The sequence below is a fragment of the Gopherus flavomarginatus genome, chromosome 1 (assembly GCF_025201925.1).
Source record: "Gopherus flavomarginatus isolate rGopFla2 chromosome 1, rGopFla2.mat.asm, whole genome shotgun sequence".
Lineage (NCBI taxonomy): Eukaryota > Metazoa > Chordata > Testudines > Testudinidae > Gopherus > Gopherus flavomarginatus.
Window position 1 is genome coordinate 157,027,156 of NC_066617.1, and position 16,868 is coordinate 157,044,023.

Sequence of the window (16,868 nt, forward strand, 5' to 3'; positions counted from 1 at the left end):
GTATCTTTTTTTAATGAGATTACAAATTTGGTTGATTAAGGTAATAGTACTGATGTAACATGCTTAGACTTCTGTAAGGCACTTGACTTGATACTGCATGACATTTTGATTAAAAACTAGAAAGCTAGGAAATTAACATGGCACACATTACATTGATTAAAAACTGGCTAAGTGAAAGGTCTCAAAATGTGACAGTGAATGGGGAATTATCATTGAACAGGTGTGTTTCTAGTCAGGAAGGATGTTGATAAATTGGAAAGGGTTCATAGAAGAGCCACGGAAGTGATTAAAGGATTAGAAAACCTGCCTTACAGTGATACACAGAGAGCTCAATCTGTTTAGTTTAACAAAAAGGTTAAGGGATGACTTCATTTACAGGCTATAAGCATCTACCTAGGGAACAAATATTTGAAAATGGGCTCCTCAGTCTAGTAGAAAAAGTTTTTATAATATGATCCAATGGCAGGAAGTTGAAGCTAGACAAATTCAGAAGGGAAATAAGATGTAAATTTTTAATAGTGAATATAGTTAACTGTTGGAACAATTTACCAAAGGTTGTCATGGATTCTCCATCACTGGAAATATTTAAATCAAGATTGGATGTTTTTCTAAAAAATATGCTCTAGGAAAATTTTGGGGGACTTTCTATGGCCTGTTTTATACAAGAGATCAGACTAGATGATCACAATGGTCCCTTTTGGCCTTGGAATCTATGGAAAAACCTCCCACAAATTTCAGAATTAAGTGATCTAATTACAAACATGGGTTGTGGGGGCTACTCTGGGGCTGCTGCCTCTTTACTCTCAAGTATCTTGAAAGTTGATAGCATGTTTTTTGGGACCTGCCCCCCAAAAATCATGTTAAAATATTTTGCTTTCTAGAGCAACCTTATTAAAAATAAGCACTATAAAACAGTAACAGATACCATTGAGCCATTCTCTTACTGTAATTTATTGTGGTCTGTGATTCTGTTTAGCACTTTAAAAGCACAAACTATAGGGACAATTTCAACTTGAAATATAGTCAGTTTTAAAAATGAATTAAAATTAATTTTAGATATCACACCTGTCCCTAGGTCCATTGCAAAAATATTTTCTTGTCCATTTCTGTGTAAATATTACAGGGGGTTTAATAAAATGTAAAAATGAACTGGAAAGCCAAGAGAATACCAATGCAGTTGCCAATATAAATGCAGTACAGGTGTTTGGCCACAGAGAAAAGACAAATTAATGATCCCATGCTTTTTTCATTTGTTACAGAATTTCATCAAGTGTCCTAAACTTCCAGTATGATTTAGTCCACTATCAGATGGCCTAGTTGGAAAAACAAATATATCTGTCTATTACAGTGACTGAGTGCTCTGGTGTGACATTACTAAACTGAGCAGGGTGGTAGGATGCCATACCATAAGAAAGACTTGGCCGTACTTAGAAGCCCTTATAAGTATGGATTTTAGAGACAACATGTCATATTAACAGTTTATTACAGTGACACTTAAAGTCTATGTCCCAAATCACGTGATGACAATAATCTTTTCCAGCATTTGTAATGACACCACTGTAAAGTTGTATTCTCACTGTTTTGCAGCTGAAGAGATAAAAAAGCTCCGGAAACAGCTGGATGAACTCCAGAAGGAAAATGGGCGATACATAGAACTACTGAAAGCAAATGACATTTGCCTGTACGATGATCCCACAATTCACTGGAAAGGGAATCTCAAAAGTGCAAAGGTCTCTGTTGTTATTCCTAGCGATCAGGTTCAAAAGAACATCATTGTCTATTCGAATGGGAGTCAACCTGGTGGAAATAACCAGGGGGCATCTGTCCAGGGAATAACTTTTAATGTTGGTCATAACTTACAAAAACAAACAGCCAATGTTGTACCAGTTCAGAGAACTTGCAATTTAGTGACTCCTGTGACCATCTCTGGTGTTTACCCCACAGAAAACAAGCCATGGTCTCAGACCACAGTTTCTCCATTGGCGTCCAATCAACCAGTTTCTGCTGAGAATATTCTTGAGCTTTCCACCTCAGAGAATGAGCAGGACATGCTTACCTCTGCTACTGCAAGCTCACAGAATGCTTCTCAGTCTGGGACAGAACAAGAATTACGGTGTTCCTCAAGTAGCACACCACAGAATGATCAAAATGTCCCCAAAATTAAAAATGGACAAGAATGCACCAAGTTAATGAAAAAAACAATCATGCATGGCATCAGCATTCCTTCTAACACCACCGTAGAGGCCTCTCAAGTTCAACAGGTGAACGTCACCCCTTCAAGCATACAGGGTCCTAGAAGTGAATTTCAAGAAAGCTTTGTTGTTTCTGCAACTGATACCACTTGTACCCCATCTGTGAGACTCTCCATTGTGGATAGCCTTTCTTCAGTAAACATCCTCAAAAGTACAGACTTACTAAGTAGTGCTGGGATGCCTGTGACTTCTGCAATAGAAACCGTTAAGGCTGTAACAGCAATAAGCACACTGCCTGCTGGTCCATTAGACAACTGTTGGTCTTTTTCAGGCTCTTCAGGTGTTGGCACTTCTGATTTGAAAAACACGAGTAGCCTTACACGGCTCCCTTCAGCTGGAATCACACAAACCACGTGGACTACTTTGCAGCTAGCAGGAAACACTGTTCAGCCACTAACCCAGACACCATCCAGTGTTATGACTGCATTGTTAAATGAGCCAGTTAATAGTGCTGGTACCATATCTTCCACCCAGAACAGACATTTAGCTCCAAGCATCAGTCTGAATACTTCTGTGCCTGGAGATGGGCAGGCAGCTGAACAAATTGTTGTTACCTTGCCCTCTTGCCCATCTGTACCTATGCAGCCATTAATCACTCAACCACAGGTTAAAACACAGCCTGCTGGAAATATCTTTCCATTGAATTCAGCTATGCAGGTAATTCAGATGGCTCAGACAATTGGGTCAGCTGTTACTGCGGTTCCTGCTAATCAGAATGTCATAATTCTGCAGCCTCCTAACACCACGCCATGTCCCCCAGTGGTGAGAGCTGAAGTCCCCAGCCAAACCGTTAGTCAACAGATTGTAATTATACAAGCAGCTAATCAGAATTCTCTTCCTCTTCTCTCTGCACAACCCCCTGGTTCTCTCAGAGTTCCTGTGAATGGAGCCAGTCCAATAGCAAGCTCTAACAACTCTGTGCAAAATACCTCTGCTCCACAAACTTTTGGAGGGAAACATCTTGTCCATATATTACCAAGACCACCTTCTTTACCATCTTCTAGTGCTACACAAACTTTTTCAGTTACAATGTCAAATCAACAACAGCCTCAGACTATTTCTTTAAATGGACAGCTGTTTGCATTGCAACCTATGATGTCCTCATCTGGAGCTTCAAATCAAGCCCCTATGCAAATTATTCAACCTACTACTAGCGAAGATCCGAATACCAATGTTGCCCTCAATACATTTGGTGCTTTAGCTAACCTCAATCAGAGCATATCACAAATGGCTGGGCAAAGCTGTTTACAGCTGTCCCTTAGTCAGCCTACTAATCCAACAACTGCCAGCAGCCAGATTGCCCCAATTAACTGTGTTTCATTACCAACTTCTGCAGCATCTTCCATAGCTACTGAAAGTTCAACAGTGTTATCCAGTGCTTCTAATTCTATAAACACTTCTCCAAAAAAAGCTTCTGCTGGTTTGCCATCAAACATAAAATCAAAAAGGACAAACAAAAAGACAAGTACTAAAAAACATTTGGCAGCCAACAGCAAAGCATCATGTCCAATGAATCCTTGCAGAGATGCAGGGAAGCTTGATTGCACTAATGTGGAAGCTACAGCAGAGCATTCAAATAGTGAAGGACTGCTTGAAAATATGCCTGTAGTATCACAAGCCTTAGCTGTATCACAAGCAAACAGCATGGCAGCACCAACTGATGTAAGCATTTCTGACTGTCAATCCAAAGAGACTCTGAGTTCTGAACAGATGGTGAGCTTACCAGAGCTGAGTTCAACAGAGATACAGAGTTCATCACCGCTAGAATCTGTGATGTCAGAACAGTTTGTACTAGTTCCATCAAGTTCCAAAGATTCCACTGCTCTTCTGCAAACATCTCAGAATAACCCATTACCTGACTCTGTGTTGCCAGAATCTTCCAAATCGTGTGTTACCACCAGCATCTCAATGTCCTCTGCCCCTGAAGCACATGTGACAATTTCTCAGGTTTCTGGGGCATCTGCACCACAAAACAGTGTAATGACAGACCATGCTTCTGAGGCAGAAAGCATTTCAGAGACCTGCAGTGTTGGGCAAGTGTCATCAATTGTGATGCAAACCACAGACTTGTTAGAGGGACAAGGTCTAACCAAAATGCTGTCTGACCTTACTAAAGAAAGAACAGCAATGCTAAAACCCTCCTTTTCTCTTCAGGTGGAGCACTCTGATTTCCCCCCAGAAAACTCTAAAACAATAAAATCAAACATTGATTTGTCTGAGAAGCAGGAACTTTTGTTAATGAACACTGAAGGTGACGCTCTCATGCAGCATCATTCCTGCATTTCCGATCAAGAGGTTGTTAGTGGTTCTCTTATTGCTAGCAGGCAGGCGGACTCTCCAATGTCAACTAGCTCTGGGAGTAGTCGTGGCTTCTCAGTTGCATCCATGTTGCCAGACACATCTAGGGAAGATGTTACCAGCAGCACATCAACAAATACATGTAACAGCTGCACTTTTTCAGAGCAAACTGACATTGTAGCTCTTGCAGCAAGAGCTATTTTTGACCAAGAGAACCTTGAAAAAAGTGGAGGAGGAATACAAGTTAACTTAAGGGATGCTGCCTCTAAGTCTTCTGAAGTTGCACCTTTGGAAAGCGAGCAGCAGCTTTTTAAACCACAAACAGTTAAAGCTAATGTAGGACAGTTGGAAGCAGCACCAAACAAATTCCATGCTCAGGATCCAGTGCAAACAAATGTTGATAGATCAGTGGAAAAACCAAGCTGTTCTGTAGGAGTGGAAGCATCAAATACTGTACAGATTTCAACTTCCCAGTCAACAAATGTAACCAGTTTAAGTGTAAATAATCTCATACATCAAAGTCGCATCATCCACCCTCTTGTAAGTTGCTCAGGTTTATCCCAGCCTTCAGAGCAAGCAGCTCTTCCTGCCACAGGGATTCGGTCCATATCATCTAGTTCGTATGTCAGTCAGTCTCCAGGATCAGCTATGATGACTGAATATGCTCAAGAACAACTGAGTGCTATTAGGGCAAACACCATGCAGGCTCCACAGATGCAGGAACCACACTTAAAGCAGCAAAATCATGAAAGTCGCAAAGACTCTGCTAAACGTGCTGTCCAAGAGGACCTTCTGCTTTCTTCAGCGAAGAGGCAGAAGCAGTGTCAGACAACGCCTGTCAGGCTTGAAGGCGTGGCATTGACGAACCGAACACCAGACAGTATTGCTGACCAAACTCAAATGTTGGTTAGTCAGATCCCTCCCAATTCATCCAATCCGGTTGTGACAGTGAGCAATCAAGGGCACACAGATGGTCTTAACAGATTATTCCCATCCAACAACAACTTTGTGACCTCTGCTTTGAGGCAAACTGAAGTTCAGTGCAGTTCTCAGCCATCCATTTCAGAGCAGCAAGGTCAGGCGGGAGGTCAGCATCTGCAAGCTATACAACATGTACCTGCTCAAGGCGTATCACATCTTCACAGTAACAACCCATACTTAAAACAACAGCAGGCTGGACAGTTAAGAGAGAGGCATCACTTATATCAGCTACAGCACCATGTTCCTCATGCAGAGAGCTCAGTCCATTCTCAATCCCACAATGTCCACCAGCAAAGAGCAATGCAGCAAGAGGTGCAAATGCAAAAGAAACGAAGCCTTGTCCAGGGAACCCAAGCCAGTCAACTTTCTTTACAGCAGAAGCATCATGGAAATGATCAAACGCGGCAAAAAAGTGGACAGCCTCATCCTCACCACCAGCAAATACAGCAGCAAATGCAGCAGCACTTTGGAGCTTCCCAGCCTGAAAAGAACTGTGAAAACCCTTCAACAAGCAGAAACCATCATAACCATCCTCAGAGCCATCTAAATCAGGATATTATGCATCATCAGCAACAGGATGTTGGCAACAGACAGCAGGGCTCAGGGGTTTCATCCGAACATGTGTCTGGACATAATCAGATGCAGAGACTTCTGACCGCCAGGGGCTTGGAGCAACAAATGGTGTCCCAGCCAAGTATTGTTACCAGGCCATCGGATATGACCTGTGCCCCACACAGACAAGAAAGAAACAGAGTTTCTAGTTACTCTGCAGAGGCACTTATTGGGAAGACGCCTTCTAATTCAGAACAGAGAATAGGGATAGCCCTTCAAGGCTCTAGGGTTCCAGACCAGCTTGAAATGAGAAGTTACCTTGATGTTTCTAGGAATAAAGGTTTGGTAATTCATAACATGCAGAGTCGTATATCTGTAGACCATGCACTTGGCTCAGAAGTTCAACGACTTTCTGATTGTCAGACATTCAAACCAAATGGGGCCAGCCAACAGCCAACAGGCAATTTTGATGTACAGGCCTCAAGAAATAGTGAAATTGGTAACTCTGTATCATCCCTCAGGGGCATGCAATCACAATCTTTTCGAATTAGTCAAAATACTGGGCCACCCATAGAGAGACAAAAGAGATTGCCCTATCAACCGGTTCGGGGTATTCCAACGGGAAATGCTCTTCCGCCAAGGGACAATGAAAATACATGCCACCAAAGTTTTATGCAGAGTTTACTTGCCCCTCATCTTGGAGATCAAGTTAGTGGAAGCCAAAGATCAATTTCAGAACATCAGAGGAATACGCAGTGCAGTGCATCCTCGACAATTGAATATAATTGTCCCCCAGCACGAGAGAATGTCCACATTCGAAGAGATGGTGAAGGTCAGAATAGAGAAAGTTGTGACATGTCTATGGGTGCAATTAATAGTAGGAATAGTTCTTTAAATATTCCTTTTTCAAGTTCTTCTTCCTCAGGAGATATTCAAGGTCGAAACACAAGCCCAAATGTTTCTGTACAGAAGTCCAATCCCATGAGAATGACTGACAGTCATGGAAGCAAGAGCCACATGAATACACCTGTTTCTAGTAACGTGCATGGAGTTGTCCGGCCAGCTCTCCCCCACCCTGCTATCTCTCATGGGAATGCTGAGCAAGGGCAACCATCTGTTCGTCAGCCAAATTCTTCAGTTACTCAGCGATCAAGGCATCCTCTCCAGGATAATAGTGGTTCTAAAATCCGCCAGCCTGAAAGGAATCGAACTGGAAATCAAAGACACGGAAATGTGTTTGACCCTAGTCTGCCCCATCTTCCCCTGTCTACTGGTGGCAGTATGATCCTTGGGCGCCAACAATCTACAATAGAAAAAAGAGGCAGCATTGTCCGTTTTATGTCTGATGGCCCTCAAGTGTCTAATGATAATGCAGCCCCTGACCAGCATGCTTTGTCTCAAAATTTTGGATTCCCTTTTATTCCAGAGGGTAGTATGAATCCACCAATAAATGCCAATACTTCTTTCATTCCACCAGTTACTCAGCCTAGTGCCACTCGAACACCAGCCCTAATCCCAGTAGATCCTCAAAATACACTGCCATCTTTCTATCCGCCTTATTCTCCTGCCCATCCTACTCTGTCCAATGACATTTCTATCCCTTACTTTCCCAATCAAATGTTTCCTAATCCAAGCACAGAAAAGCCCAGTAGCGGAGGTTTAAACAATCGATTTGGATCCATTTTATCTCCTCCCAGACCAGTTGGTTTTGCTCAGCCAAGTTTTCCTCTTCTCCCAGATATGCCGCCAATGCACATGACCAATACATCACACTTATCCAATTTTAACTTGACATCTTTGTTTCCAGAAATAGCCACAGCTCTTCCTCCAGATGGTTCGGCAATGTCGCCTTTGCTTTCAATAGCAAACACATCAGCTTCAGATTCTTCCAAGCAATCCTCAAACCGACCTGCCCACAACATAAGCCATATTCTAGGTCATGATTGTAGTTCAGCTGTATGAAAATTGATAGACTGACGTTTAGTCTGAAGGGTTATGTTTCTATTAAAAAGGCATCCTTGAAGAGACCATTCATAGCATCACTGTTTGTCTAAAAGTATGTATATATGTGGTTACTTCTGTATTTATATACATACTGTATATCCACCCACTTGCTAACTTTTAAGCACCAGTGCCTATAGCAATTCTTATTAGTAACAGTAAGAATGCAACACCTAGAGCTGTGCAAATATTGAATGTTGATTTTACAGCATTCAAAAATCTGATCGTTCCAGAATAACTGACACTTTCAGCTCTTGGATCTAAAGTACCAAGTAAAAGATTAGCCTTGTGGAAGATGAGACTGGAGGAAATAAGTACTTGAGTTTTTATTTTAATTCTTGGTTAATTAACTTGTCCAGAAGATAAAGTGAACTGTTTAGAATTTGGGTTTTTTTGTAAAGTATCTTAAAGAGCCTCGCACATACCTGGTCTTTAAGTCAAGTTGGTATCAAGCCAGTTCTAGTTGATAAAGACATTGGCTTTTTGTCTGTTAAAGCTTGTGATATACATTCTAATTAAGGCTGAGTTGATCAGATAAAAATCTGTGTGTATGTTTCCATGGTCAGCTTCTGAGCAGCAGTAAAACATTTGTTATTTTAAAACATTCAGTTTCCCTTAAAACATGATTTGCTGTCACTTTCTGTGGAGAAGAATTTTATTCAGATTTGTATGTGGAACGGCATCAGCTCCTGCTGAACTATGTATAGAGTTTTTTTAATATAATTTATTTCCCTTTTTAGTGTAATCAACATAGACACAGCCGTCATGTTTTTTGTCATCTGTCAGTTGTTTGTATGCTGCAAGTTACCTCAAGGTATCTTCCCTATACCTGGTTTAGCACTTTCTTTGAGTCTTTTTTTTTTTCTTTCTTGTAATCCTTGTCCTTGTATCTGTCTGCTTTCCTCCATTCTTTGGATTAAGGACCCTTCCTGTAATTCACTGCAAATGAGCAAACTACTATGCCTATGTGGAATCCCATTGAAGGTAATAGGCTCCCTGTGGACACAGCAATCTTCCCACTTGCTGTCACTGGCAGGATCAAGGCCTAATTTAATATTAATACTTTGCACTTAAATAGCACCTTTTAGCTAACTCAGTGTGATTGTGGGTGGGGCAGAGAGATGAATGTGTCAATTCTGAAACGCATGGCATATAGGGAAATGCTTTGATTTGTGGGAGAGGGCGAGAGGGACAGATGTTTACTGATCTTGTTTTGATATTTTTTTTTAATATTTGCAAAAGAATTGTACACTGTTTGGTCCCATTTCATTAAGTGAAAATGAGGATGGACCTAGGAAAGTGGTGTTTATTTAGTGACTACTGCAACATAATTATCTTGAAGGAAGGCAGAAGTCTTTTTTGTATTCATCCAAAACCATCACTCCAGACTTTTCCTATTTTTGTTTCCACCAGCCCACCTATCCCTGTCTACTAGGCTATAGGATCATGCTCAGGCCACAATGAGGGGTAACAGCCAGAGTTTCTCTGAGGCATCCTTCCTATGCAGACCAGGTGCAGGCAAAATGCTTCAAGCAGCACTAGGTGTACTGAGCTGTATAGTGCTCGATAGGCCTGCTCCTGAAAGCTGCAGCATGACCTCCTCCTGTGCCTGCTGCCAAATGCTTGAGAGATTGGGTAGGCCAGGCCACACCCCATCGTGTCTATGAACCATCACAGCCTAGCCCTTTCTCATTTTTGGATGTGCTTGAAAAAAGGAGTCTCTTTGTTCAGCCCCAGCTGTGGGCCCACATGGATGTAGCCAGTTTTGTTGGTAGACTGAGGACCTGATTCTCATATACGGTAGGCCTCTTTGCGCTGCTCTGGCAAAGTAAAGGAGCCTTAAAGTGGACGCAAATGTAAGGAGACCTTAGTGTATATGAGAATCGGGCTCTGTGTCTATAATCTGTCCTGAGGGTGGTTTCGTTGGTAACACTATATATGTCCTGGTATGAATGGCTGTGCTTCAGCCTGCAAAGTAAAGGGAAATGGTTCTGTCTTAAACTGGGAATCCCATTCTAATTGAAATGGGAAGTATCTTGAGGGAACTGAATGTATTTGGTGCTTCAAGTTTCAGTGTTTGTCAGAAACAACGAATGAAATAAAAATCGCAAAAGTTTATGTTTTTGTTCCATTTTCAGGTTACACTGAAAGGTAGAACCTATGAGAAGTCAGTGCCTGCCACAGCCTGAGGAAACTGGTTTATGCAGAATGATAGGGGTAGGAATTGCCACAAGTTTTAGCTTTGCGACTAACTGGACATCCTAAGAGCTTATGAGGTTCAGCTAATCACTGTTTGTCGGGAGTTTTCAAATACTGTAATGTCCAGTGAGGGCTGCCTTGTGCCGTGGAACAAGTTCCATAATGTTGAACAGTGCCTATGGGCCTGCCTCGTGAAGTCAGGAGAACTGAGACAGCTTATGTAGGCATTTATACCTGTGAAAAGTGAGTGTAAAACACAGCCAGGCTGATGTGGTAGTATTTTGCACTCACAGATGTAAGTGGCTACACAAGAGACAAAGCAGTGGAGGATTGGGTCACAGTTCATAAAATGAGATTAATTTAAAAAAAAAAAAAAAAAAAGATCCTAGCTGTTTTAGTCCCACTCATCATTCCATGCATTCATCTAGAACTGACAGCTTCAGGTTGCAGTTTCCACACTACAAAGTCTCAATTGCTTCATGAGATGTCTGAAAGTTGAAGTGAATGTGTGAAATTAGTAAGGCAAATTCATCATTCATATAACTCTGTTGACTTCACTGAAGTTATACCAGGGTTAAATTAGGTCCTGTGTTTTTCTCAGGGGATGCAGGGCAATCTTTTTGTTTATTGTGTATCATATTCTGAATGGATGTTAACTAATAGCATAGTAATTTTAGAAATAACCTAAATTCTGCCCCCACACCCTCTGCCCACCTACAAAGAATGTAGAAAAGAGTGGCCCCATTTCATATGACAGCAATAGTCTGAGTATTAGTACAGGTTTCATTAGTGACATAAAGACCCTGTAACTTTGCAGGAACGACACATTCCTGCGGCACATGGCTCAAAAGTAATTTATCAAGTAACTTAGGTTCTTTAGAGAACTTAATCTTGCAGTACAGTTACAAAACACGGTAGTTCCTGTGTAATCATAAAAACAACAAGGAGTCCGGTGGCACCTTTAAAGACTAACAGATTTATTTGGGCATAAGCTTTCATGGGTGAAAAACTCACTTCTTCAGATGCATGGATTGAAAAATACAGATACGGGCATAGATATACTGGCACAGGAAGAGAAGGGTGTGTCAGTATATTTATGCCTGCATCTGTAATTTTCACTCCATGCATCTGAAGAAGTGGGTTTTTTACTCATGAAAGTTTGTGCCCAAATAAATCTGTTAGTCTTTCAGGTGCCACCAGACTCCTCATTGTTTTTGTGGATACAGACTAACACAGCTACCCTCTTGATACTTGATAGTAATCACAGTGCCACTCTGTAGTGACTTTTGTAGAAACTACTTAGCGAGTGCAGAAGGGGGAAATTCCATCTGTCTTTTGCCCATCTTGTTCACAATACTTTCTTTTGAACTCTAACCAAATTCCAGTGTAAGCCATATATATGTATATATAAAATGCCATATTACGCTAATAGTTACGGGTAGTTAAATGATGTTTTAACTTATCCTGCTGACATTTATCACATTCAAGTTGGCATATTAATGGTTTGTGTAAGATCAGAATTGGCTGACTGCTGTGAAAAGAAACAGAGTAGCATAAAAACAAACTAGAAAGCTTGATGATGGACCCTCTCCTTCTGAAAGGGCCATGATAAATATCCCTTGGCCATTCTGTTGCACTCCACCTTTTTTCTGAAAAGGGGGTCAATGTTTGGCTACTTAATCAGTCTGAATGGGTGCATGGTGACAACCTGTTTGCCTGAAAGATTGTCTGTTCTCCTGCAACAGCTTTTTCTGGATTTCCTTCTTAAAGGGTGCATCATTTTCTACCTGGAGAAATAGCTCTGCACCTGCTTTCCTAAAAGCAACCTCCTAGTGACCAGCTAGATTGTTACAAAACATACGTTCCTTATGGGTGCCTGAATTTAAGGATTTACTGCCCATCTCACCTACTTTAAGGTGGCAATCTAGAACTAAATCAATCTATCTACTTTTTCCTCCCCGTGGTCCTCTTCTTGTTTTTTGGTTTTTTTTGTTTTTTGTTTAATTATCCACAGGAACAGGAGTCAAAAGCCAAATTGCAAAGAGCCAAACTGTGCTCTTATTTAATCCAAATTTACAACAATGTAACTTCACTGAGTTACTCGGGCCTCACACTTGTGTAAATGAGAAGAAAGTTTGTCCCTAACATAAATCTATCAACTGGAATTGGCTGGTCATAACATAGTTCTGATCCTTTGGGACAGGCAACCAAGTGCTAGGTCTTGACAGGTGACTGTGTGCTTAATAATGGCTAGGACACTGGTACAAATTAAAAAGTTACCCCCCCTTTTTTTTTAAATTGTGCTAAGATGGCATTGTATGAAAGAAGATATTTCTCATCTTACTCCCCTAGGAGATTATATACACGGAGACATAGCCTGGAGTAGTTATCCTTATTCTGCTCTATCTCCTTGCCTAGATGCTCTTATTCCGCACTGAAGAGTGCCTTTGGGCAGTTTAGCTTAAAAGACATTCAGTGCAGAATGAGTGCATCCATACAGAGAGCTACTGTAGAGTAGCTGTTGTGCTTCAAATTCACAACCTAGCTTGTTTTGCAATAGCTTCCCTGTGTAGACAAGCCCTAAAGCTTTATATATTGTCTTAAGGTAAATATATATGTATCTTCTCCAGTAGCCTAAGAGCACAGGCTTCCCTAAGGCACCTTTTTCTGTTGTTTGTTGCTCACACTCAAAGCTACTGGTTTTCATAGGATTCACAGGTGTCAGGTGGTTTTGGTTAAAGTTGATAGTGTGAAGAAATGCAAAAGAGAAAGCAATCCCCCCCCCCTTTCTCCCACCTGCTAGACTAAATATCATTCATCAGTAGAGGGGATTTCAGTTTAATTAAATAGCTTTTTACAGTTTTTATTGCAAATGAAGGTTAGTTTGATTAAAATAACAGGACCAGGACACTTGGATGGAGAGAGAGAGATATGGCCAAACTGTGACTGTGTAGGTGACAGTGAGAAAGGACTAGCCCTGCTGGTAAGTGTGGTCTTTCTGCAAACTCTTTCCAGTGCAAGCTGGCAGCAGGTGTTTCTGTTCATTTTTGGATTGGCAAGAGGAAAGACTTAACATCTGAAGTACTTTCAGTGGGAACAAGTATTTCTGTTTTCTCCGACACTGAAATGGTTATGTTTAGGTTTCAGATTAATGGAAGACTTTGATGTAAGGCAAGTCTTCAACATGTTATTTTCTGGACAAGTCCATTTGGAAAAGGGGCTTCTGTAACTTCTACTGACCAGAGAACTCTATTTTTATAATTGTTACATATCTTCAGTGTACATTAAAGACCAGAAATTCAGAGGCATTATGCAAACTGAGAGCACCTTTTTTTAAATAGCAACATGAGTTCAGCATGTTCAGTTAAAATATAAATAGAAATTTCTACAGGCAAATGTTCCCCTCCTCAAATGTCTATGGCACCAACAGCCACTTGGCATCTGTTTCTACTAAGTATCAATTGACAATTACAAAGACAAAGTATTTTTAGGATCTATTTAAAAATTCCTCTCCTCCCACCATACCCCTGAAACTGGAATTTTTTTCTTCCTCATGAGTGAGCACTATTTTGTTGTCAGAGGATGCTAGCTATATTTTGGTTACTTTTTTATTATTGAAGGGAAAAGATACAAGCAGAATTACCTGAATTTTACACAGCAAAGAATAATAATAAAGAATTTGGAGCCTATCAAACTTCACAGTATTTCTTCTTTTCACATTGTGATGGTATTGCCACATCTGGCAAGCACTGTGTATAAGTTTCAGCTTCTCCTAGGTCAGTTCAACAAACAATAGCTAAAGGACATAGGGAGTGGGTCACATCCACTTTAGTGCAACGTTTCTCTCCTTTTAACATGCATTCTGTGAGGAATCTTGAAGAATCAGGGTAGGACCAGGTTGAGTTTGAAGCAGACTATGTAATAATACTTCTTTAACAGTTTTCATCAAAAGAGTTGGTCTCAAAGTGTCTTACAAAAATGAACAAGTATTCATCCCCATTTTTAGTATCTAGAGAAACCTCATGCATAAAGAAGTGAAGTGATTTGCCCAAGATCACAGACTGTCAGTAACAGACTCCGATTAGAACACAAATCTTTCGACTCCTATTCCTCTGCTTTGATCACTAAACTGCGGTGTAGATGCAAGTACACATCTCTGCAAAATGCTCTGGTATTCTCTAAGCAGTGCCTCCTGAATTTTGCAGATTTCCTACTGCACTTTAAAGCTGTGCTCTGCTGCCACCATGATAGGTGACTGTAATGCAATTTCAGAAAGCCAGTGGCCTGGCAGCATCCCGGAGACCCAGTGACCACCCAGAGAAAAGAACTCAAATTGTTATTTCTGACCTATTGTTGTCCTTTAATCTTATTCCGAGCCATTCTTGATCCAGGTTCAGAGGCTATATTGCCAACAGACTATTTTTCTGTAGTTTGCTTCCGTATAACTATATTTAGCTGAACACTTACTGAGAACTGTGATTCTCCTTTCTCTATTCCCCGTTTCCCCTTTTGGAGAACTGGTTTGTCCTAAATCGATCTTCCTTTGACTTGAAACTGTTGGGAGGAAAGAGTGTAGAAGTAAGATCAATTTATGCCAAATTGTTCTAGCGCTTGTTTCGATGTCAAATGGTATAAAGGCCCTTATTAATTAGTTGTGTCCACACTCAGTTCTTCTGGTAATTTTTCCAACTCTCTCTAGCATTGGTCCAGCATTCTTGGTCATAACGTGGGCAGGAGCGCTAGTGTTTTAAGCACCATGTTGTCTAATGCTGCTCAGAACAGGTCTACATCACACAGAAGACCAGCTGCTGCCAACACCCTATCTGCACTAGCACTCCTGCAGTTCCCAACACCCATGACAGCTGAACCTATTGTAGGCAAGGCCATGGTGTCACAAAACCTTCTTCTACTCATGGTACTGACAGTTACTTTAAGTGTGCAACTTGTAAAGCAACATATTACTTGTTTATTTGCAGATAACCACATTTTTCATTGATAGAGTAAATATAATAGAACAGTTATCATTTGCAATGCACTGTATCTGTAAATGGGTGGCCTTCTTTAGTGACTAAGTGTTCGTGTGGACACACAACTATGCCGCATAAGAGAAGTTTAGGTATTTCGCTATCCCTCACTACATTGTCCCATTTTCCCAGTCTTAATATAGACTCCAATTTTGTCATGCCATTCTCTTACATAGCTCGCAAACATGGGGATGACTAAAATGATAATGTACAGTACCCATTTCCCCACAGACACAGGGAGAAGGAATGCCAGTATGGATTTCACCACAGGAAAGTAATCAAAGATGCTCTTGATTTCCATAACGTAATATTTTTATTTATACTCAGTCCAGAATTTTCTGCTGTATACAATCGGCTACAAGCTGTACATTACCTGGTTATAGTCCCAGTAGAAACTCCCACTACTATTTTGTAAGGGAAAAAGGAACTCCAGAGCAGAAATGTATAATAAACATGATCAGGAACATCTTGCAATTGTAAATAAGATCTTGTTCTGTTTATTTTGACATCTTTTTACAAATGTGTTGCTTTCAGGTGTAAATATCCCAACCATGATCTTGTTCAAAGTTCTGAGATTTTTATTGTTAAATGTAACACTTTGTTTAATGGTTGTAATAATTATTTGTATAGATATGAACATTATAGTATTTTATTAAAAAAATTTAAAATTACTGTTTGTGTACTGTGTTCTTTTTGGACGATGTTTAGAGTATATCAAGTTTCTAGAAAAAAACAAAGTTGTAAATCAATTGTTCTTAATACTTTTTTAAAAAATTAGACATTTGAAGCTCAGGAAATTCCAGAGGTGATTTTTTTAGAGACACTCTCACTTGTAAAAACGAGGAGTCCAGTGGCACCTTAAAGACTAACAGATTTATTTTGGCATAAGCTTTCATGGGTAAAAAACCCCACTTCAGCTGCATAGACTCACTTGTAGCAAACCCATGGATTTTCTCAACTGGTCTCCAGTGCGAAAGCACCAGAATGAGGCACTACATTTCTCATCTGCTCTTCCACTTCTGTTTGGTTTCTGTTAGTAGCAGTAGTCCTTTGTGATTGAGGTTTCAAGGCCCTCCAGCAATAGTATGCAATGAGATGGAGCAGCTTTTGCTTGCTAATGCTGCAAACACAGCTGCTGAAGTTGTGGAGAAAATCTGCCTGCTACAAGCACCTTGCACACAAAGGACCTCAGTTGATTGGAGATAAAGTATATTTGATTGACATTTGGTTCCTAAATTTAGCTGAGCTGGATTGGAATGTTGGCAGCAAACAGAGCTTGCCATTCTGACTGTAGAATCCTGCCCACAAAATCCTCATTAAATCGTGCAAATCAGAGATGGGAAAGATCAGTGGATCTCCTTGTTTATTTCCCACCCTTAGGGCCAGGGCGGGATTGTTTCCCTATTATGTGTATGTTTATGCTTTGCTTAGTCTAGTTTTAAATGTCCCAAGCAATGGGGCTTCCCTTTTCCCCTGGAAGATTGTTCCCTTCCTCTCCTTTGCATCTCACTCTCAGGAAGTTTTCCTTAGTATTCAGCCTTGATAATTAAGTTTTCTTTGA

At 40.6% G+C, this 16,868-nt stretch overlaps 1 protein-coding gene across 4 annotated transcripts in view; it reads left to right on the forward strand.

Annotated features, from left to right (window-relative positions):
• The window catches only part of USF3 (upstream transcription factor family member 3), an 84,136-nt gene extending 68,158 nt beyond the window's left edge, over positions 1-15,978 (forward strand). For all 4 annotated transcript variants that reach the window (XM_050932552.1, XM_050932580.1, XM_050932561.1 and 1 more), the window contains one exon: positions 1,588-15,978. In XM_050932552.1, the coding sequence (XP_050788509.1) occupies positions 1,588-8,045 (6,458 nt within the window). In that variant the 3' untranslated portion in view covers positions 8,046-15,978. The remainder of the gene's footprint in view (positions 1-1,587) is intronic.
• The last annotated feature ends 890 nt before the right edge of the window (positions 15,979-16,868 follow it).